Source organism: Choristoneura fumiferana, chromosome 14, assembly GCF_025370935.1.
Source record: "Choristoneura fumiferana chromosome 14, NRCan_CFum_1, whole genome shotgun sequence".
NCBI classification, from domain to species: domain Eukaryota; kingdom Metazoa; phylum Arthropoda; class Insecta; order Lepidoptera; family Tortricidae; genus Choristoneura; species Choristoneura fumiferana.
Genome location: NC_133485.1, coordinates 11,955,426 through 11,978,980, shown reverse-complemented (window position 1 = coordinate 11,978,980; position 23,555 = coordinate 11,955,426). Strand labels below are relative to the sequence as shown.

At 36.8% G+C, this 23,555-nt stretch overlaps 3 protein-coding genes across 6 annotated transcripts; all 3 read left to right on the top strand.

Annotated features, from left to right (window-relative positions):
• The first annotated feature begins 3,702 nt into the window (after positions 1–3,702).
• Positions 3,703–7,619, top strand: LOC141435176 (ejaculatory bulb-specific protein 3-like). Of its 2 annotated transcripts, none has more exons than XM_074097779.1 (3): positions 3,703–3,772; positions 5,606–5,792; positions 7,101–7,619. In XM_074097779.1, exons 2-3 carry the CDS (start codon positions 5,612–5,614, stop codon positions 7,277–7,279), a joined length of 360 nt encoding a protein of 119 aa, XP_073953880.1. In that variant the 5' UTR covers positions 3,703–3,772; positions 5,606–5,611; the 3' UTR covers positions 7,280–7,619. The 2 variants fall into 2 exon arrangements, with proteins under 2 accessions (XP_073953880.1, XP_073953879.1); XM_074097778.1 differs by lacking the exon at positions 3,703–3,772 and adding an exon at positions 4,460–4,610.
• Positions 7,620–8,323: 704 nt separating this feature from the next.
• LOC141435165 (ejaculatory bulb-specific protein 3-like) lies at positions 8,324–14,824 on the top strand. The gene is made up of 2 exons (XM_074097765.1): positions 8,324–8,693; positions 14,618–14,824. Exons 1-2 carry the CDS (start codon positions 8,513–8,515, stop codon positions 14,800–14,802), a joined length of 366 nt encoding a protein of 121 aa, XP_073953866.1. The 5' UTR covers positions 8,324–8,512; the 3' UTR covers positions 14,803–14,824.
• LOC141435166 (ejaculatory bulb-specific protein 3-like) lies at positions 14,734–20,935 on the top strand. 3 transcript variants are annotated; one of them, XM_074097767.1, is made up of 3 exons: positions 14,734–14,824; positions 17,946–18,133; positions 20,457–20,935. In XM_074097767.1, the coding sequence occupies exons 2-3, from the start codon at positions 17,953–17,955 to the stop codon at positions 20,636–20,638; spliced, it is 363 nt and encodes a 120-aa protein (XP_073953868.1). In that variant the 5' UTR covers positions 14,734–14,824; positions 17,946–17,952; the 3' UTR covers positions 20,639–20,935. The 3 variants fall into 3 exon arrangements, with proteins under 3 accessions (XP_073953868.1, XP_073953869.1, XP_073953867.1); XM_074097768.1 differs by lacking the exon at positions 14,734–14,824 and adding an exon at positions 17,167–17,584; XM_074097766.1 differs by lacking the exon at positions 14,734–14,824 and having other exon boundaries at positions 17,628–18,133.
• The last annotated feature ends 2,620 nt before the right edge of the window (positions 20,936–23,555 follow it).

The following is a 23,555-nucleotide window of genomic DNA, read 5'->3' as shown; positions in this document are numbered from 1 at the left end:
ATTTGACATGAATATTATATGTCGGCGGCCGATCGTAAAATCCGCCAGTTCACGAAATTCCTAGGCATATCGTGAAACGCCGCCAATTTCATGATATGCCTAAACGTTGGCCAGGCATATCACGATGTGCCTGAGAAATAATACGGCAGATCGATTAGAGCAACGCATTCGTCGATATTCCTAGCTCTATACCGGGCACATCGTAAAATATCTTATTTGGCCACTGGTTGCGCTGCGTATGCAATGGCGGCCGTGACCCTGACCGCCCGTGTTGTTTAGCGCGTGAAAAATGTCGGCGTCGCAACAAAATGATCTTTAAACCGAAAATAGTGATTGAATTCAAATAGAAGTGCAAAAGAAGCTTTTGAACATCAGCTCCGTTCTTTTTATGTGAATCAAACGGATTCTGTGCACAATGTGAAAAAACCATGGACGTCTGCCAGTATTTTAGAGGTTAGAATTTTGTTGGTAAATAAAGTATTCACTAGTTGTTATTTATTTATATAGAAAAATTTAGGTACGACGAGCGAAGCGAGGAGGTTTAGTATTAATTGTGATCACGACGCACGAGCCGAGCGAGCGAAGCGAGCGTGGCGGCAGCGGCCGGCGAAGTGCCAGAACCGATATGCGGCGTTTCATGATATGCCTAGAATTCATGATCTGCCTAAACTGGCCAAATCATGAAATGGGGCGGCGCTTCATGATATGCCTAGGAATTTCATGATCTGCCCTAAACGTCACTAGGCAAATCGCTAAACGGTGAGTTATGAACGATATGGCGGATGTCCCTTAGCCAATTCATGAATGGCGGCATTTCACGATATGCCTAGGAATTTCGTGATCTGGCGGATTTTACGATCGGCCGCCGACATATACATATCAGTCACGCCGACAGTGGTAAAATAAAAAAAAGTAAAAAAAAATGTTAGCCCCCATAGACGTAAAGTGGGGGTGTTTTTTTTTCGACTAAGCCTATAGTGTGGGATATCGCTGGATAGGTATTTTATTGGGGGGTTGCCAAGATGATTTTTCGATTCAGTGATCTGATTGCGAAATATTCAACTTTAAAGTGCAAATTTACATTAAACTCGGGCGTCCCGCCCCCCTCTAAAATCTAAACTGTTAGGTGAAAAAATTTGAAAAAATTCAGGATGGTAGTAGGTAAGTATATCAAAGTTACAAGGAAAATTACCTTTAGAGAAATAATTAATTAAGTATAAGTAATTTAAGAGTAAATATAGCAGCCTAAGGTATAAAATATACTTATTGATTTTTTCGTAATGGCAACGGAACCCTATCTTGGGCGTGTCCGACACGCTCTTGGCCAGCTTTCTATAATCGCTCGTTAACTATTGGTAGGTTGGTACTTACTAAATTATTTAAATAATTAAATTATTGTAATAAATACTAGTGTGCCCTTGGGCGTCAAGCTGAGGATGAACATGTCTTTACATGAACCTTAATAAAATAAAAATACTTAGGATGTTAGCAACATCGAACAATACGAAAAAAAAAAAAAATAGTGTTTCTTTTCATGAAGACTCAGCGTAGGCTGTATGAATAAGACTCAAACCTACTTCCATTAAAACGTTCAATTGATGCCATTATATTATTTAATTAAACCGTAGGTAAGCAGTAACCTACACACGTCCCACAACCTATTAGGTAATGTTAGAAAGTAGAATACGAGTACATGGGTATTTCCTTTACTCATCCGTCGTTTAGGCGAATAAGAAAGTGCTGAAGTTGCCTAGAAGTCAGAGAACCAGACTACGAAGCTTGAGATCCCAAGTTCGAGGTTCCAAGTTCAGGGCAGATAATAATTATGAAATTATGAATTTTTTGAATGTTTATTTTCGGTATAAAATGCATTTACCGACTGTGTGTTTACCTTTTCTGCCAATATTAGAAGGTAGGTACCATTAAAAAAATAAACATTGAAAATATTTTTGTCAATGTCTGACAAGCCAGCCAAATCAGCCAGCGAAATGACAGCACAAATCTTTTGTTATTAAGTTTATTATTTTAAAAAGTATAGAAGGAAGATGATTCCATATTTCCATGTAAGTACGTGTACAGTGCGGACCGGGAGACGAGCTGTCGGTAGGCCTCCAACAAGATGGAGCGACGACCTGGTTAAGATCGCGGGATCGCGGTGGATGCGAAAAGCACAAGACCGGTCTGAGTGGAGAGCCTTGGGGGAGGCCTATGTCCAGCAGTGGACGTCTTTCGGCTGACATGATGATGATAATGATGACGTGTACAGTCATGACACGGGATTGTTAAGCCTCTTAACACTTGGCCGTGTAATTAGCAGATAGGCAGGTTTTCATCATCATTATCATCATCATCTCAGCCGTAGGACGTCCACTGTTGGACATAGGCCTCTATGTTACTTCGGTTGGCAGCGGCTTGCATCCCCCACGAACCTGCGGCTTTAACCAGGTCATCTGTCCATCTCATTGGTGGACGTCCAACGCGTCCAAAGAAATACCTGCATCAGGAGACCTCGCTCCTCCAATAATAGTAAATTTTAACAGTGTTTAGATAAACTAGTCTAAGATTAGACTAGTTTACACTATTTAAACGATTTCAGTTTACAGTATAACTATAATCTAACTAACTATAACTAATGATTATTGCTTTTAATATAATCATTATCTGTGTAGCTACAAATCAGAAGGTGCATTACAAATTTGGTAAAATACATTCCAACAAGTGGCTTAACAAACCTGTATTGTGCCATAACTTATTAACTTTGGAAATGTGCAAAACAAAGTTCTAACCTTTTTAATCATAGATACAACCAAACATACAGACAAGACAGCAGCAGCAGGAGGCAGCATTAATAAGGTTCCGTTATTATTATTAATTATTAATAAGGTCCTTCGGATGCGGAACCCTCAGAAGGGAAGTAGGCTGTTAAAAGCGTCATAATGGATTTTTATAATGTTAAAGTTTTATTGCCCTTTTCCAAGGTCTGGTTATTACATCAAAAGCATACCCAGAATATATCGCTATAATGAGTGGATATATAATGAATAAATTTTCCTCTAACGTGTCCAACTCAAAACGCTTTATACCCCATTAAGATAACCTGCTTTAAGCCGCCGGCCATACAAATCATGAAACTAAATCACAATGAATTTGAAGATGATTACTCGGTGCGCATCTAATCTCATAATTTTTGCAGTCATAATTATAATGTTCGTCATCATTTTTATGATAGATGCCTACTTTGTAAGGAACTCTTGGTGCGCGAGTTCAAATCGCATTTGGCCGGTTTTTTAATGTATTTATTATAAGCCTGTGGTAATATCCCACTTCTGGGCAAAAGCCGCTCCCTTGGATTTCCAACTCGCCCTGTCAGCACTTATGGCTGACCTGTCGCTGGAAAACGCGTCTAGGTCTACGTCTGCGGCGACGCCGGTAGCCATCATGGGGGCATCCACTGTGTGGTGAACTGTAACCACCTCTCTGGGTGCAAGCGGCAAACTTGGCCAGTCCAGTCTCATTTGAGCATCGCGGTGGCTTTTTTTAATGTAGGTATGTATATTTAATTTAATTCGTATGAGACAGTGGACTCGCCTTCCATCTTATGCTCCTCGCGTCTCACGATCCACGGATTGAAATACGTTCTTATCTTTAAAATCGAAATTTAAGTAAAAAAAATATAATAGCGTATGCAGACCACCTTGGCGGAGTCACCTACAATCGTCAGTATAAAACGTTTGTGGACAAAAAGATCCTCATTCAACTGCAGGCTATCCAGGTATGTTGAAGACTTTATCTTCTGGAGACAATTTAATATTTTAATTTAATGGGTTCAAAAAAATATGACAGAGTATTTTTATATCTACATAATTTATGTACATAACTTTTAGTATTCAATTAAAAACAGTCCTATACTTAACAAACTCATACCTACATAAAATAAAAAACTTACATAACGGGGTACCCCTTAGGCAAGGTCCCGAAGATGCTGGCAGCGTTTCCTCTTTGAATAGCTAGGTTAATTCTTTGTCCGAGGAAGCTGCCAGCTCTTCAGTCACCTGTGACGTCTAACTAATCTTTCCGTAATTTCTTTTTTTAATTTTTTTTGCTAAGAATTTCATTTTTCTACAAATTTCCACGTATCAAGATGAATTAATTATTGAGAAGTTCCATCGTGCTGAGATCATGGTCAGACCCCAGAGTACAACTACCAAGTTTGTATTAAGTTTATTTTTTGCAAAAACTTATTATTTAAGATTTTTGTCCAACATCTGTAGTCATGCTTTCCTATTTATTTGAAGTGGGTAAACCGGTTTTAATTTGTTACTTAAATTTCGATCTCACATCCATCTCTGTTTAACTATGCAAGGCAAAACGAAGTCTTATTTTTTTTCCCCACAATGGAGCTATTTACATAGTAGTCATGATATTTAGCGATAGTGGTATTAACGATGTGTTTGTATAATAATGTGTAAGATGTTTAATGTCAAAGTCAAAATATAGCTTGCATAGTAATAATATAGATAACGTAGCATTTCTACCTCAGTCTTACTTTGTACTTCATCTGTTACCAAGTGTCCATTTGCCCAACCGTTTATTTGTCTATCCACAGCAAGGTGAGCTTAAGTTAGTTTTTTTTTTTTTGCTAAATATTTCTCTGTCCATTGGAGGACCATTTTGCCAGTGTCTAGTGGATTTTGCCGTTGTATGTTAAAAAAATCTAGAAAGTGTAATGTGAGAGGTAAGTAGTAGGTAGTGGATGCATGATGACCGCAGGAATCTCATGTTATTATTAGATTTACGCTTGAGTTCAAATATTGAAGTTGACAGGGTTTTCATACAAATCAAAGTCAAAGTCAAAATATCTTTATTCAATTTAGGCTATAAAGCACTTATGAATGTCAAAAAAAATCTTCCACCGGTTCGGAAAAACCTCTGTTGAGAAGAATCCGGCAAGATACTCAACGAGGCATATTTTTTTTAAACATATTTACAATATTATTAATTGCTCTGACAGTGTCAACCCCTTAACTAAACGCTAACAACATCGTTCATATACGTAACCTCTCATATTTCGTTGTCTAGATTTTTACAAAGCCTAACTTATTAAAAAAAATAAGCTATCCTTTTATATAATAAAGCCTATGTATTGTCCCACTGCTGGGCAAAGGCCTCCCTCCTGACCTCCATAACTATCCTACTAATTTGAATAAAATATACACAGTATGTACAAAAAGTCTAATTCTTTATTTCGATTTTGTTTTAAGATTAATCTAGAATATTTCAACAGATGGTTCAGTTGGTTTATGACTAAATACCCTCGCAAGCGGATTTCAGAGTTTTTAAAATTATGGTTAGCAAATTCACGCATTGGTTGATGTTCAAAGTGTACCGCGTTAAAAGTGTGACTACATTTTGGGTCAAAAAATTTGATGTGCTGGAATATTCCAGAGTAATTTAAAAACCCATTGTATAGAAGGGCCTCTGGCAACTATTCAATGATTTTTAACACTTAAAAGCAACTCCACGGTGTCTCTCTCTTTCTCTATTTGATTCTCAAAGTTTATAGATATGGACAAGTAACGCCTGATTCGATAATACGACTCCACAGTTCAATATGAAGTTACTTGTCATCCTGTCAACTCTGGTGGTCCTGGCCGTTGGGCAAGGGACGTATACGGCTGAGAATGACGACTTGGACATCGATGGCATCGTGAACGATCCGAAGAAGCTGCAAGAATGGTTCGGCTGCTTCGTTGACAAGAGCCCTTGCGATAACGTGCAGCTTAGCTTCAAAGGTGAGTAAGCTGGAAGATTATTTTAGAACGATTTAAAACCCAAACGCATCCTTTGATCACCTAAGTTCTTATATGCCAAGCATCAACACACGGTTTCCGCATACTGAGTACACAATAACATGTGCAATGAATAATTGGTTGGTAATGCCCAAGGACAGCCAGATTATTGGAAATAACAGCTATATGGTTTGCCTTGATCTGGTCCTGACTCACAGACGGGTAGCCAAAATCTGAAATACGATCGTAAATAATGTTTCTGCTAAATATAGGTAAAGGTAAAGGTAAAGAAAGGTATATGTCACTGAGGATATCGTAGGCATCTGCTTGTGTTCAATTAATTAGTGGGGCTTAGATATAACGAAGATGAATATTTAAATTAAAACCTATTTAATATTATGATTTAGAGATCTCGGCCTCGGTAAGGTTTCAGAGTATGGTTAGCAAATTCACGCATTGGTTGACTTACCGGTTGACTTTTAGGTTTTTTATTTTGTGATTAGTAAACTACGAGGTTCCTATCGATTTCGTGGTTGCATTCATTAATTTTAGAACGATTTAGTAATGTACCTTAGTTGATAACATGGCAAAGGAAACAGCTATATTTATTTTTCACTGGGGAAGAAAGGTAGGTTTAGGATATCGTTTATTTTAGAATATCGGGAATTCTATTTCTAGCTATTTAAATTAAAACAAAGTAACTATTAATAATTTGTAATGTACCTAGTTGATGGAATTTTGAATTATTATTTTTCACTGGGGATTGTTTAGATATTTATTTAAAAATTCTATTTTAGCTTTTCCAGACCGAAACACAGGATCTACTAGTTTCGGCTTATGTCATGGGTTACTTACTTAACATGGGTTACTTAAGGAAACTTTGTAATTATGAAGTTGGGTACTAGCTTTTGCCCGCGGCTTCGTCCGCGTGGAATTCGGTTATCGCACGCTGTTCCCTCGGGAACTGTGCATTTTTTGCTGTAAAAAATGCACATGTCACTATCTGCCTATGTCTCTGACCCATAAACTATCTCTATGCCAAAAATCACGTCGATCCATCGCTCCATTTCGACGTGAATGACAGACAAACATACACGCAAACGTACAAACACACACACTTTCGCATTTATAATATTATTAAGTATTAAGTATATTGATTAAGTATGGATTTTGTAAAAACGAACATCTTGAATGAATTATGATTGTCATTAAGATGTCCATGGAATATTTCTTGAAATAAGGATGTTTTAGAAAGAACATCTGAAGGCGCTTATAGACAAGGTGTCATAAATTAAAATTATTTGTTTCCAGCTGACATGCCAGAAGCAATCCGGGAAGCTTGTGCGAAATGCACCACGGCACAGAAGGGAATCTTGAAGAAATTCCTCGTAGGCCTCGAGGAGAAGGCCCCAGCTGATTACGAAGTGTTCAAGAAGAAATACGACTCTGAAAACAAATACATTGAGCCGCTTAAAAAAGCTATTGCATAAAATCGGGGTTAATACATGTACTAATAATACTCTCCCTGCCAACAATATAAGGCTTTCCAAGTTCAAGTAGCCATGAGAGTTATGAGAGCGCCGTGAATCACAAAAATAAATAAAAATGGGCACAGCCTGAATATAAAGAACTTCGAAGATGCTTGTGTCTAGTTCATCATCACCATCATTAGCCGGAAAACGTCCACTGCTGAACAAAGGCCTCCCCTTTTGTGTCTAGTTGTAACAGACATATTGGGGGCGCTGGTGGATCCCACAGCAGAGAGAGTGTACAGAATTTTCATAAACCCGTTTGATAAGTTGTTTTCGAAATAAATGCAAGTTCACAAATTCTGGTGCATCACCTATATCTTTTGACACTCCTTTATTCTACAGGTTAACCCTAAATCAAATTATCATGGAATTCCATCCCCAATGTGAAATTATAGAGAGTTAAGTTCTATTCGGTTTCTCACCGGACGGAATCTCACGATAGAGATTGAGTGCGACAATGTCGGAAATCTGCCTAACATTCTATGGACATATGTAATCGTATCATATACGTCAAAACACGGCAAGGTATTGCATTCTTACTGCACCACGGGCACCATGAACTATAATCACGCTTTTATCTGTTGTTGACGACCTGACTGCTAAGATGGTTAGAGAACCTGACTATGAAGCTTGGAGGTTCCGGGTTCGATCCCCAGTCGGGGCAGATATTAAAAATATGAATGTCTGTCTTCGAGTGCTTAATATCTATTTAAATAATTAATCCATTGCCTAGTACCCATAACACAAGCTTTGCTGACAAGGCTTTATCAAGTATCTCGAGGTAAGTATTTGTTTATAGATAGATCTTCTTCCAACACACAATCCTTTGCTTGATGCTACTGGTTAAACCTGGCAAGGCAATGTCTATAAAAATTGATCTTCGGGTAGAAAACAAAAAAGTCAACAAAGGAGCATTATAGAATATCTAATAGCTATGACTTATATATGCCTCTGCTTCCTTGTGTTTGTGTGGAGATCGGCCGAAGGCTGTTTTGTACGCGGAGGATCGCTTTATTTAATCGTACATTAAGTATGAGTTAGGATGGTTATAAATAGATGTAAATCTGAGGATTACGTCATTAGGTTCAGTTCGATCACAGTGAGAATCAGATTTTGCAACAACATTAAAAACTTTCAAAATAATCAATACTAAACACTGATCTGTAATTAAGCTTTTTATGGGTTAGGATAATGAGAATTATTTTGTTCATCATCTTGCTGGTATCTTCGGTTTTGTGTCAAGATTACTATGATAGGCGGTATGATTATTTTGATGTGGAGACCCTGGCTCAGAATCCTAGGCTGTTGAAGAAATATATGGAATGTTTCCTGGATCGAGGCCCTTGCACGCCCGTTGGGCGAGTGTTTAAACGTAAGTACATCTTTATAATTATAAAAGAGTAACATGACTGACTGACAGACTGGAACTACGCTAATTCACCATGGTTTTTTTTTACTAAAACCTTGCACCACAGTTACGTTTATGGGGCTCATAAATGTCATAACATGCAGAATATATGTGTAACTCAGACAAGCATGCTTTTAGCGAAGAAGTAAATGAGTGTATCGCCTGAATAAATTAATTTACACTACTGGAGGTCAGACCGCCTACCCTGTGTTTTGTGTTCATAATTAGATATGTAAAATTTTATACTGATTTGTGGTGTGCATTATAGAATACATATTTGTATTGTATGGTAATGTATTGTACTTAGAGGTTTGAAATTTGGTAAATATATATGTATTCCGAATCATAGAGGTGCATTAAGCAAGGATATTCCAAATTATCAACGGAAGAGAAAGCTAGCCAATTTTATTCTTCCATAGGAGTACAATACAATACAATAAATCTTTATTGCACACCAACACAGTAAGCAGTACTGAAAACACAGGTATATACATAGAGATTTCCTAAGGTAAGCAATAGGCGGCCTTATCGCTTCAGAGCGATCTCTTCCAGGTAACCTTTACAATTGACAGAAGTAAGGAATAATTGTAAATTTAAATTAAATTTATTTAAGTATTTTTATTTTTAATTTAAATTTAGTAAAGAAGGAGTAAAGCTATTGGCTCAAAGCTTTGTTTAATATCCAGAGAGCCGATGCATTACCTCGTACAATTTCCTTGGGCTGTTGCTTGGATTCCTTGCAAGAAATCTAACATTAGACATCTATAGGCTGTGTTTACGACCTGTACAAACTTAGATTCGTCTATCATTAATGACAAAATCGAGTTCAAAGAACCAGCGCCTGGCGCTTTAGTGTGAGTTTTGACACAATAATACGACTCCAATGCATTTGCGTTCACGTCTCGATTACTGATATTACTAAGTACTCATCACCCCGCGGCACGTAAATTTAGCACTGACCGTTAACGCTTGCCAGCCCCGCTTCTCGCCTCTGAATTCCCTAGGAAATCTTATTGGTGCGATCACCGCAATACTTACTACAACAAAAAACTGAGGCTATATTGTCTCAGGCGCACGCAATCACTTAAAAAAAAGTCTATTGCCAAAAACAAGTTGATTACACTTATCTGTCAACCGTTATATCTCTTTATACTTACTATTCTCGACAGAACGAAAACATGAATGCAGTTGTGGTTCAGAGTGATTGAGACAATATGGCGTCTTTTATCATTGCAATTATAAGCTACTAGCTGTTGCCCGCGACTCCGTCCGCGTAGAATTCGTTTCTCGTTATCCCGCGGGAACTACATGCAAGTTGTCGGGATAAAAACTATCCTATAACCTTCCATAGGACTCAAACTATCTTTATACAGAATTTCATTTACATCGGTTCCGTTTAGAAAGACATGAAGAAGTAACAAACAAACAGCCTTACAAACTTTTGCATTAATAATATAATGGAAATACGTGCGTACCGAGTGGACGTGTGTCAATTATCTTTAATATTCTAACGCAAAATATTATTTTTTTAAATATAACTTGAAACAATTTTAAACCTTAGTACTCCAACTATTAAAGTGAATATAAAGTGCACGCTGCTGTGTGTTGTGCGGATCGGTCAACGGCTACCTGCTGCCTTCGCGCCCTTCTAAGGGTTGCGCGCACATTGACTTGGAGTAGCGATAAGCGGAGCGTTTACCAGCATACCCGTGTAAAACGAGAATGAACGTGATGCATTCTCCTTCAAAGAATAAAAACAATGAGGGTAAGATTGCTACAGCGGGTCATAGTAGTTCATTCCCAAACTTATCTAACTTAGAACTTAGTGATTCCGAAAACAAAAACATTTGTTTTCGTAAAAGAAAAGAACCAGAAAATGAGTTTACGCATCAATTTAACGAGTTTAAAAGGGAAATTTTGGAAATTCTTAGTATTTCCTCTCAATCAAACAATGATAATCTTCAAAAAATCAGTGAAAACGTTACTATAATCAAAGACCAACTACAGGATCTAAAAACTACAACACAACATCTATTGACGGAAAATAACAATGTCAAAAAACAAATTGCAGACCTTAGCAGTAACGTGAACGCCACTGAAGAAAAAGTTAGAGAGCTTCAAAACGACGTTCAGAAGGTTAAATGTGACATCCTTGAATCAGGAAAAACTTGTCAACCAAACATTTATAACGATCTTTTAGCCGAAATGGAAGACCGACAAGAACGTACGAAAAATATTGTGGTCACGGGTATTTCGGAACCAAGAGATGATAATAAACAAGCTAGACAAGAAGCCGACAAACAAATTATAAACAACATAATAACAACCATATACCCGGAGTGTCCTCCACCAGAAAAAATAATACGAATTGGTAAATTTGATAACTCGAAATCCAGGCCACTAAAAGTTTGTTATTCATCACAAGCGATTGTAAAATCAATTTTACGCAATAGAGGTAACACCGAACTCGGACCCATAAAAATCTATTCCGACAAAACACCGTATCAGCAGCAGCATATGAAAAAATTACAAGAAGAACTGAAGACGCGTAGTGATAGTGGAGAGCTAAACCTTACTATAAAATATATTAAAGGTACACCAAAAATTATAAAAAACCAGCCAAAAAACTAGATACAAGAAGCGTGGAAAGTAAAAATATAATATATGTTGTTACCGATAGTTATGAAAACGTATCAACTCACAAAAACAAGTCACTTAATTTCTTATATGCAAACATCCGAAGTCTTGTGACTCCAGGAAAAATCGATGAAATGAGATGTATCATAAAATCTTCTAAGACTAAAATACATGTGGTCGTACTTACGGAGACCTGGATCAAAAACGACCTTGAAGCAGCGAGGCTAGATTTTCCTGATTATACTCACTATTTTAACTTTAGGAAACATTCAAGAGGAGGAGGGGTGTCCATATATGTCCACAATGATCTAAAACACGAGCTCGTTGCAGAACAATGTCAAGATGGCAATCACTTCTTATGGATTCACCTGAATAAACTATCACTAGATATTGGTGCAATCTATAAACAACCTACAGCCAGTACGGCTGAATTTTTAGAAAACTACGAAAACCAACTATCTGGAAAGAAAAGAGCTCTAGTGTTCGGAGATTTTAATTTTAACCTATTAAGTAAAGATAAATCTGTTCGTGAATATAAATATATGCTACAAGAAAACAATTACAGAATACTAAATAAATTAGACAAAGAACATTGTACCCGAGAAACTGAATATTCGAAAACCATACTGGATCACGTATGCACAAATCTCAAAGAAAACACATACAAACTAACTATCATAGATTCCTCATTATCGGATCATAAACAGATATTTTTTGAATTGAGAAGGTGTCAACCGGAACGACCACAACTACTGCAATATACCGCTCTAGATTATCGAAATCTGTATAAAACCATAGATTGTACTTTCCGCAACTTTTCAGATATAGAAGATCAGTATGAACGTTTTGAATCAACCCTATTAGAGGCAATTGCCAAGAACAAAATTACAAAAACTAAGCGACAAAACCCCCCAAAATCTGACTGGATCAACAAACACTTAATTAAATCTATTAACGACAGAAATATTTTATGGCACAATTTAAAGAAAACACCACAAGATGAGAAACTACGCAGAGAATATACAGATCAAAGACAAAGAGTCTCCCACGATATACAGAGCGCCAAAAATAAATATTACTATAAAGAATTTACAAATTGCGAGAGAAATCCCTACAAAATGTGGCAACTTATAAATAACCTATCAAAAAATAAAATTAAAACATCATTCGTCCCAAAAAAACTAAAGTCTCCCTTAGGCGTGATATCAGATCCAAAAGAAATTTGCGAAACATTCAACAATTTTTTCTCTAGCATAGGGTCCCACTTAGCCACTCAAATACCAGCTCACCCCCAGAGTCACAGGTTGTTAAATGAAAATGCAAACGTATCGAATCTGACATTAACATGTATTACACCCGCCACCGTAGGAGAAGTGGATAAAATTATAAATAACTTAAAAACAAATGCTAGCTGTGGTTTGGACGGAATTAGTGCGAAAATAATTAAATGTGTTAAGGAATTAGTAGTTGTTATTCTGACTGCGTGTATCAATAAGTGCTTAAACGAAGGCTATTTTCCCGAATCTCTTAAAATTGCTAAGGTTACTCCCATCTTTAAATCAGGCAATAAGCTGGAACCTGGAGATTACAGACCTATATCTGTGCTTCCAGTACCATGCAAAATTTTTGAAAAGATAATACATAATCGACTCAGTACATATCTGGATTCGCGTGACTTCATGTCTAAACATCAATATGGGTTTAGGCCCAAATCTAGCACACTCTCAGCTACTATAGACTTAGTTACAAAAATTAAATTAAATATTGATAAGAAGAATATTGCACTAGGCATATGCATAGACCTAAAAAAGGCGTTTGACACAGTAAGCCATGAATTACTTTTGCAAAAACTAAAAGACATAGGTATCATGAACTCTGCATATGAGTTATTTAAATCATACATCACGAACAGATACCAAATTGTAAAGATAAATGAGCACCAAAGTCAACCTCACCTTATGACATATGGCATTCCCCAAGGCTCTATCCTTGGACCGTTGCTTTTTTTAATCTTTATTAATAGTATACAGGATATTGGCCTGGAAGGGGAAATCACCTTGTATGCCGATGATACCAGCTTATTTTATTTTGGTTACTCAATCGATGCAATGATATCGAAAGCTCAACGTGATTTAAACAAATTACACGCTTGGATGCAGTCTAATTTACTTACAATAAACATAAGTAAAACAAACTATATCATTTTTGCTGCGAAAAACAAAAACATTGGCGACATTAATCAATTAGCTATAAATGGTGAGCCCATTCATAGAGTCACCAAGGTGAAATATTTGGGTCTGATTCTTGATAGTACCCTCTCATGGAAACCACATATATCAAAAATCCGAACCAAACTGACTTCGTTAACAGGTGCTTTGAGGGGCATAGCTCGATGCCTACCAACGAGGGTACGTTATAATATTTATAACAGCCTAGTAAAATCACATATAGAATACTTAATTGAAGTGTGGGGATCGGCAGCTAAAACCAACCTCAAAGCTTTACAAACTACCCAAAACAAAATTATAAAATCATTATTTACCTACAAATACCTTACTCCTACTACAAAAATCTATAAAGAAACAAAACTCCTAAATCTATCTCAATTGTATAAATATAACACCTGTGTGCTTATTCGGAAAATTGTAACCAAAGATATACATACTAATATTACTTTTACAAAACACATGCAAATTCAAAAACGCGTTACTAGGCAAGCAAATAATATAATCTTACGAAAATTTAGGACAAACTATGGAAAAAAATGTATCATGTACGACGGAGCACAAACATACAATAAATTGCCTAGAGATATAAAAGATGCCAAATCATTAAATACATTTAAAAAACTACTGAAAAGCCACATAGAAAGGGATTTTTCACTGCTTCAATAAAATGAACCGCTAATCCGCGGGTACGCCCGCTCCGCCCCGGTACCATGTCGTGGCCTTAGTAAACATCGAAGGATAGAAAATGCACTATTAAAACTACCTTCAAAGAATTTTGTAATATAAGTTAGTAATATAAGATAAGTAATTAAAATTGTTAATTAACGTAATAAACGTACTTGCATGTATACTCGTACTCTAAGATAAGTACGCACTGTTTTCCAAACCATTTTTTAGAATTAGTGTTTTTCTCTGTAAGTGAATGTTTATATTCTTTTGAGAAAATAAAAAAATCTTAAACCATAATATTAGTAGGATCGTAAGCTTTTTTTTTACTTTTCTTCCTCTTCGTTGTATTTACAGGCGTGCTACCAGAAATAATAGTGACCGGGTGTGCCAAGTGCTCACCATCGCAACGTCGCTTTGCTCGGCGAACATTCGAGGCGTTCAAGCAATACCTGCCGGACGGGCACACGGAACTCAAGACCCGACTCGATCCGAGCCACAAATATTACGACAACTTTGAGAAGAAGATTGCTAACGCTTAAGCTTTGTTTGCATAAGGACTAGGTAAGGGTGTTGCTACACCACTCGTTCGACGTCGATACGATAAAGTTCCACATTTTATAATTGGACGGAGGAAATAGTGACCAAAACATACTGACGATTTTAAATGATAACAATACGACTCACGACTGAAATCGAGTTTAGCTCGACATGTTTCGGGCTAATTCGTAACCCTTCTTCTGGGCGCAACGCGACCGCGGCTGCTGCAACACGCACACACGTCCGGATTAGCCCGAAACATGTCGAGCTAAACTCGATTTCAGAGGTGAATTATCCGTTTAGTTACCATTTGAAATAAGTGAGTCTCACGGTAGTTTCATGTTCAAAACATACTTGATAATCTCCTTCTTTTTGAAGTCGGTTGAAAATTTGCTCCTCACCCCTTGTTACTTCCGCGGTACCTGAACACAAACGACGTCAAGCCTACGTTGTAATTAAATCTCGAAATCCCAAATTATTGAACACAGCGCTACTTTTCATTCATCGGTCATTGAATATGGATGTTGACGCCATTAAAAAATAATTCGAAGACACGACTCCAGTAAAAAAACGCTTTATTTTAGCCCTGAAAACCAGATTAATTTTCGATTAACTGTAAAATTCGATTTTTGTTGCTTTAAAACAAATAAATAGTTAGTTGATTGAGTTGGCGAACAAATAGCGACTTATGACATCATAAGCGATTGCCATTGAAACTCTATGGGAGAATTGTGTTTTGACAGCTCATAAAAAGTACGTCGGTTGATTGGTGGTGTCAACATCCCTATTCACCTAAAATAAATTACCATAGTATGCTATGACAAAGTAGTTGTGGTCACCAAGTAATAAGCTAACGCCCAGCTGAAGACATAACTTTAAATTGCATATTTATTTTCTAAGAAACTAAGTTGCAGTAACTATTCTTTCAGTATAGTATACGAGCACAGATACGAGTAATGACGCCACCTTTTTAGGGTTCCGTGCCCAAAGGGTGTCAACGGAAACCTATTACTGAGACTCCGCACTCTGTCTGTCTGTCTGTCTGTCCGTCCGTCTGTTACAGGGCTCTATCTCTTGAGTCGTAATAGTTAGACACTTGAAATTTTCGCAGATTATATGTTACTATGGCCGCTATAACAACAAATACTAAAAACAGAACAAAATAAATATTTAAGGGGGGCTCCCACACAACAAACGTGATTGTTTTGCCGTTAATTCATTGTTAATTTATTTAGTTGTTTGTTTGGGACAAATCTTGGACGCTAAATTTGACCCACTTTCAGTAGTCCGATTGACTTTCAATTTGCCGCACTTATGTAAATCTGGTGACAATAAAATAATCTGATAGTGACAACCTGGTAGTCCAGCCAGGATCGTCTCTGCAGAACGGAACTCCTCAGCGGTTAATGGCATCCACTTGAAATTTGGTACGAAAAATGTAGTTTGGATGACAATGCAAGTACAGTTAACAAAAAGTAAAGTGAGCAAAAAATCTTGTATTAAAAATATAATTTTTACAAGTAACTTACTTATGTGCCTTAAAACATGATTTTCGGTCCCACGGGATTTTTTACGCGTGTGAAGCCCTGGGCTGGGCTGAGCTGGGCACATGGCTCCTGTCAAAATGAGCCGGTTTCCCGGGCCGCCATGTGTGTCTGTGTGTGGCACCGTAGCTCTTAAACGGGTGGACCGATTTGAATGCGGTTTTTTTTATTTGAAATCAGGTTGCTTAGCGATGGTTCTTTTATGTTTCATCAAAATCGGTTTAGCCGTTTTTGAGATATTGAACTTTGAAGTGACGAAGTCGGGGGTTTTACAACTTTTTGTTGGTTAGGCATCGCATCTTTTGCAGCCTTTTCGGTATATAATAAATAACTTCGGCAATAGGTATAATTAATTACAGGCAGTGCACTTCGAAAAAATATAAATATAAGGGCCTGTTTCACCACTTGTCGACTAACTTTAAGTGACGGATATCAGTGATGCCGTCTCTGTTTGTTTTGTCCTTATAAACAAAGACCGCATTATTTTTATCTGACACTTAAAGTTAGTCGACAAGTGGTGAAAGAGGCCCTAAGCATTGTAAGCACCTAGGTACTTAGATTTAAAATAAATAATGTAAATCTAAGGTTCTCAATAAAGTGTCTCTACTTACACATTAGTAACACCTTGGAATGGAACTAGCTTTTAACAGATTAGGTTTTTTTTTAAATAAATTAAAATGAGATGGAAACCTACAACGTATGTTAAAGCAATGCAATTTTATCCCCATCTCAGAAGTTTAATTCTATCTTTAAATACAATGTTATAATAGTCAAATAGAACAATTTAACTAAACCTATTTTAATTGGTCACTGTTAGTAACTAAGTTGCTCATTTCTTCAATATTCCAATTTTAAAGTACCTACTTACTGGCGATTTAGGCTTCATATTCCCGTGTAAACAAAACAAGATCACGCGACACCGCCTCACTGTTTTCCTTACGACTTACGACGCAAGAACCAAAAGCAAGAGTTACTCAAGTTTCCAGGTAATGCAGTAATCTACGCATGTTTGGATTATAGCTTGTAAGAGACAGATACAAACTCGGTTGTTACAAAGGTCCCATTACGCGCAGTTCAATAACCACTCAAACGCGGTTCAGTTAAAGGTTTAAAATTAAACGGCTGCTTGTTGGCAAAGTTGACCCGATGGCGGGTGAAGGTAGTGGTTTATCGTCGTCAATATAAAAGCACTGTCGCTTTCTGTCGGGTTAGTCTTCGGGTCTGCTATAGAGAGTAAAAGGTGGGTGGACTTACTAGACTCCCACAATTTAGTGGGAATTCCCATGCACTGTGAAATTAGTGATCGTAGTGAACCAGAGTGGATCAGTTTAGGAAGCAGTTTACACAATACAATTCATACAATTGCCAATATGTTCGCTGGAAAACCCATTGTCCTTAACGACTTCCCTTTGATTGCGTTTGGTATCAAACTGGTACCAAGTACCTCATCTAAATTCAAGACACACGAATCTTGTAGTTGTCCATGAGGAGTCGAATAGGTTTCATTGCGATTTGACATTCGTATCGTCTCACACGCGTCATTTATGATCGATTGGAATTAATTAATTGTGAATTTTGTTTAAGTAGCATTTAACTTGCAGAAACAAAATGAGGAGCTGTATTGTGTTCGCTTGCCTGCTCGTTTCGGTGTTTGCTGCTGAGAAATACAATTCCAAATATGACAACTTTGATGTGGAGACCCTGATCTCAAATGACAGGCTACTGAAGTCGTATGTCAACTGCTTCTTGGACAAAGGCCGGTGCACTCCAGAAGGCACAGATTTTAAAAGTAAGTAGATTCGCTTATTCACATTTGTGTCATGGTTCCCATTTTGCTGTGCTGTTGAAATGATGATACGTTATGGACAGCGACAATTGTCAATTATACACGCCTTTTGAACCATGTATGAAGTTCAATTTAATGTATTTTTTTTAATAAAACTGACCAGTGAATAATCTCTTGATCGTGGGTATAAATAGAATCGATCAGCCAGTAAGCTTTTTATTCTGGATTGAGTAGCCTTTAATTATGCTAACCTATCCGAAAAAACAGACTATGGGTAGGTAAGTATTATATCGATGTAAAAGAGATAGTACAATATGATAATTGGGCAATTACCGTGTTTTTTGTTTAGGAGTTCTTTGTTTCAAGAGGAGAAAATATAATCTATATTTGAAGTAGGCAAAATTGTCTTAAAATTGCTTTTCAATTAATGAAAAACCGTCAGGTACGCGAAACACCATTCGAAACAGGGAAAAACCCTGTAGTACAAAACTTCATGTTCAGTATTAGACAGGTCGAAGTAGGCCTGTAATTTTGTACGGATTTTTCCTTATATTTCTACGTATTATCCTTCATCATATCCTATATTCAGTACTTACAATTTTTATCACTGTCGTCAATGAGTTTTCGAGCAATGTGATTTTAAAAATCGAACCGACTCGCACTGAGCCGGATTTACAAGACAATTTAAGAAAATAATAGTTTCGCAATTTGTTTGATTTTGGCGCATATTTTATAAGACCGTTGAAACTTTTGCTTGTTTTACGTCTAGTTTGCGTGTATATATATAGCATTCACTATATAAGCATTCACCGTCACCTGACTTGACTTGACTGACCACAGGTGCCACCGACGCACATGTGCGTTCAAAATGTATGAATAATTATGACAGCGGCACTGGGTGGAAGTTTCAAAAACGCATATATGCGTCGGTGGCTGTGAATGCTTTAAATGGCTTCTTCAAACGAGTAGTTTTCTTGGGTAATATTTAAAATAAATAAGAACTGCATGACGTAAAGTGGTATGAGTAGTTCTCATTATCGTTGTGTAAGTACATAACGTGTTTTATAGTTAACACAACCACTCCGAATGTTGTTTTATCATAAAATAAGAGGCCGCGGTCAAGGGTATAAGGAAATGCCGAGAAAAATGTATTCAGAACATGGAAACGGTAAATTTCCTTTCGTTTTTTAGGGTTCCGTAGTCAACTAGGAACCCTTATAGTTCCGCCATGTCTGTCTGTCTGTCCGCGGCTATGCTCAGAGACCGTTAGTACTACAAAACTGTAATGACTGTGGCATGAATATACATATCAGTCACAGCGACAGTGGTAAAAAAAAATAGAAAAATTTGGTATCGTTGGATAGGTATTTTAAAACCATTGGGGATTGCCATAATGATTTTTCGATCCAGTGATCTGTTTGTGAAATATTCAACTTTAAAGTGCAAATTATCATTAAAGTCGAGCGTCCCCCCCCCCTCTAAAATCTAAACTGTTGGGTAGAAAATTTTGAAAAAATTCAGGATGGTAGTAAATATATCAAATTTACAAGGAAAATTATAACAGCTAAGATTGCTTGAGAATTAATTGTTGTTTAAGAGTAAATAGCAGCCTAAGTTGTAAAAATATACGTAAACTTGGAAGATTCCGTACACAATACAAAATCCATAGAAAAATACTAATACTTGATTTTTTTGTAATGGCTACGGAACCCTATCTTGGGCGTATACACTCTTGGCCGGTTTTTTTAAATAAATTAGCTGCAAGATAAATTCAAATTCAGTGACCTGTGATGTTTCCTGCTTCTTTTGCAATTTTAGTTTGCTTTATGAATGATGAAGCCTGTCGATTAAATATTTGGGTTACAAATTTAATCGATTATACCTAATATTATCGAAAACTAATGATCTTTAGGCTTGATTTTGTTTGGCAGGCAAGCCTTTATTTATAAACTGCAACTTTCTGCTTTGCTAGTACGCTGCCGATCTGGTTGCGAAGTGGCCTTTTTAACATTTGACATTTTACCGGCGATGGCTATTAACGTACTCAAAAAACTGGATCGTGATTCATTCTGAACTTTTTTACAGAAAATACCATAGTGGCATCTCATTGCAAAGGCCGTCTTTGTCATGTCGGGGACCCTGGGGACTTTAGGGCAAGGAGGCCAAGATTTACCTCCTCTCATCTTAATACTATATATTCTGAAAGTATTTTTTTTTGTCTCGAGGGGGCCCCATCGCTCACAGGGCCCTGAGCACGGGCCTGCTCATTGCCTAGCAAATAATTTACCCTCATTATTACAAATTCTTATTGCCCTTTTTGCTTCAGAAACCCTTCCCGACGCCGTCGAGACCACTTGTGCGAAATGCACAGACAAACAGAAGACAAACATCAAAAAAGTGATCAAGGCCATCCAGACCAGACATCCTAGGCAATGGGACGAACTCGTGAAGAAGAACGATCCTACCGGCAAACACATCGTGAATTTCAATAAGTTCATTGAGAGCTAAATTAGGAAACAATAAATTAAGTTAGGCTAAGTATCTGTTGTGCAAACAATCGAAAAAAAAAAAAAAATTTGCTTTTTAAACAGACGAGGGAATTGTCGTTAATGGCAGTTTAGACCTATTCGAGACGGTTACAAGCGTAATCCCGGCACAACTAAATTCTATGTCGACCTATTCGTTTGAATACCTTATAGGTACTTTACGCTTGTAATTGTCTTGTCTAGAACCACTGTACGGAGAGTCTTATTTATTGTAACTCCATGACATAGACTGATAATGTAATAAAAGTATCCGTACTAATTGTGGTATTAATTTTCGTCTGAAGAAAAATCTTCTATACGAGCTTCTTTCTATCTCCTAATATCTCTACTAAATAGTTAACCTAATTTTATGCTTGTCCGATTGGATTCTTAAAGTTACTAGAGTTAAATTACAGTGTAGGTACAATTACTAACGCCTTAAACGGTTTTCCTCTTGTCCATGAGTGGATAGTAGATAAAAATAACGTTTCCATGTAGGTACAGCCAAGGTCAAAAATATATTTACACTTTACCAGTTAGTCGCTGTTACTTTATGATTGAACTTTTGTATTAAATTAACAGATGGCATACAAAGACAAAGGTACTAAAGTGTAAAGATATCTTTGTACTATCATGTAGGAACCAACTGAGTTGACCTTTATGAACACCTTTACAGAAAAAAGCAATAGTGACACCGCATTGCCCGAGAAGCAATTTCACTATAAAACTTGTAGTGATAACGTTCTACAGTGCATTAAGTTAAAAATAGTTCAATAGTACTTTTACGGTAGAGGTAGAGTAGTATATTCTTGGCATCCTTCTCGCTCTAGTTATTTATTCAATCCAAATCTCATAGTATTATTATTGATGATATATTGGGCAGATATTTGTATGAATAATACGAATGTTTGTTCTCGGGTCTTGGATGTTTAATATGTATTTAAGTATGTATTTAATTAATAACATTATAATACCATCCAAGCCAGTTATTCTAAATTCCCTTTAAAACACTTGGGCGATTGCACCAGTTGTAGTTTTATGGACCCAATTTATTCGGAACAACTTTTAATAATTATTAAAGCTTATAAATATCGATGATCACAACATCCTGGGTCCTTTTCTCAATTGTTTACGAACAGTTCCCATCCAATCCCTGCAATAAAAGTAATATAATTTTACACGAATTTCCTGAGAATTGAAGTTAATATTTCAGCTATTTAGCGATTATTTTTATCGCAATATAACGGAATTTCATTTCAACAGCCATTATTTATCACCATGGATGAATACGTAAACTACATTTTGCTTATCTTAGTCGTTCTTCCAGTCATATTATTCATCAATCTATGGGCAAGTAAGTATTTAAATATTAAAGAATAGATTTCAGCAGGTTGTTGTAGTTTCGATGTCATAGTTTCGACTTCAATCTATATTTATCGAATCTTGATTCGGTCACAATGTCAATCTCATGTATTTATCTGAATAAGTATGTTTATCCGTTGCCAAGTGTCCATAGTGCAAGCTTTGCTTAGTTTGGGACTAGGTCAATTGGTGTCTAGTGTCCCATGATATTTATTTATTTATTGTAGAATGCTCGCCAATAAGTCTAGTCCTGTCTCCAGTATATTTAAACGGTAGAGATTTCAGCAATGTAAGCGGTAATTGTAATTGGTGCGATTGCGTGTCGATTTGTGTGTCAAGCGTGGCCCGGTTGCGCAGACGCCGCGCCGCTGACGTAACAGTTTCATTGGCTTATGGTTGTATAATGACACCGCATAATCTTTGACATCGTGCAATCTTTCTGCACCATATGTCACCGCGATTGCATTTCGGACGTACGGAAAAACTTCTATGTATGTCGTTAAGTATTCATTCACTACTCATAAACTCTACTAAGCTGGTTTTCCTACCTAACCTATAGGTTTAGTTAGCTTCTTAGAACTTGCACTTGACTCCAACAAAATGAGCATTTTAAAACTTAATGTTTTGGAAATGGATCTAACTCGAAAATGGGCATTTTAACAAAAAAACACACCCTTTCTTTTTTTTCTTTTTTGAAAAAAAAAACAGTTTTGCCTGCTCAGAATCAAAAGCACAATCGATTCAGATGGTTTAAAAAAATGTCGCAATCAAAAATTACAGTTTTGTGACGTTTTTTTCCTACACTCGGTATGGGCGTCACAAAACTGACTCACAAAATTTGTATGAAAATATTAAATAAATTTTGAAAGAAAAGGTAATTTTTGTTGAAAACGCCCAAATAGTCTTTATAAATTTAAAATGTTTTATAAAGACTATTTTTAAAGAGGTTTAGACGAGAAAAAAACGTTCCAGCATAAGCAAACATCTGACAATGTAACTGCATCTGGAGACATCTGGTAGCACGGTAAACGGTTGTGTTGCTCTGAGGATGAACTCTGAGACTCAACAGTGTAATGTGATGGCAGAGGTGGAGGAGCTGCGTGAACACACATTACTGCATAGACGTATGCTATCATAAGGTGGCGTGTGAGTAAAGTAATTGCTTTTAGTTCATTTAGATATTAATAGCCCCATAAACGACTTCAAAACTGTAGTAACGTTCAAACACAATCGTCTATTATACATAAAACAAGCGTTTTCCCAGAGATAAGACCAAGCTTGATCGATTTTTCACCGAAAATCCCTACAATACCAAATTTCATCGAAATCGTTGGAGCCGTTTCCGAGATTCCACACAAGAATTACACACAAGAATTGCTCGTTTAAACGTATTAGATAATTTTACTAATCAAAGTTGTTAACGGAGGAAAACCGTATCACTTAATCCTTAAAACTTGATCTAAATAACTGCTGTCGTAACCCATATATTGCGACTATTCATAAAAAGAGGTAAAAGGTGAACCAACAGCAACGAATAT

Coding starts and splice junctions, on each gene's coding strand:
- LOC141435165 (XM_074097765.1), top strand. CDS start 8,513: ATGAGAATTATTTTGTTCATCATCTTGCTGGTATCTTCGGTTTTGTGT. Junction 8,694..14,617: donor CGTTGGGCGAGTGTTTAAAC/GTAAGTACATCT, acceptor TTGTATTTACAG/GCGTGCTACCAGAAATAATA.
- LOC141435166 (XM_074097767.1), top strand. CDS start 17,953: ATGAGGAGCTGTATTGTGTTCGCTTGCCTGCTCGTTTCGGTGTTTGCT. Junction 18,134..20,456: donor AGAAGGCACAGATTTTAAAA/GTAAGTAGATTC, acceptor TTTTTGCTTCAG/AAACCCTTCCCGACGCCGTC.
- LOC141435176 (XM_074097779.1), top strand. CDS start 5,612: ATGAAGTTACTTGTCATCCTGTCAACTCTGGTGGTCCTGGCCGTTGGG. Junction 5,793..7,100: donor CGTGCAGCTTAGCTTCAAAG/GTGAGTAAGCTG, acceptor ATTTGTTTCCAG/CTGACATGCCAGAAGCAATC.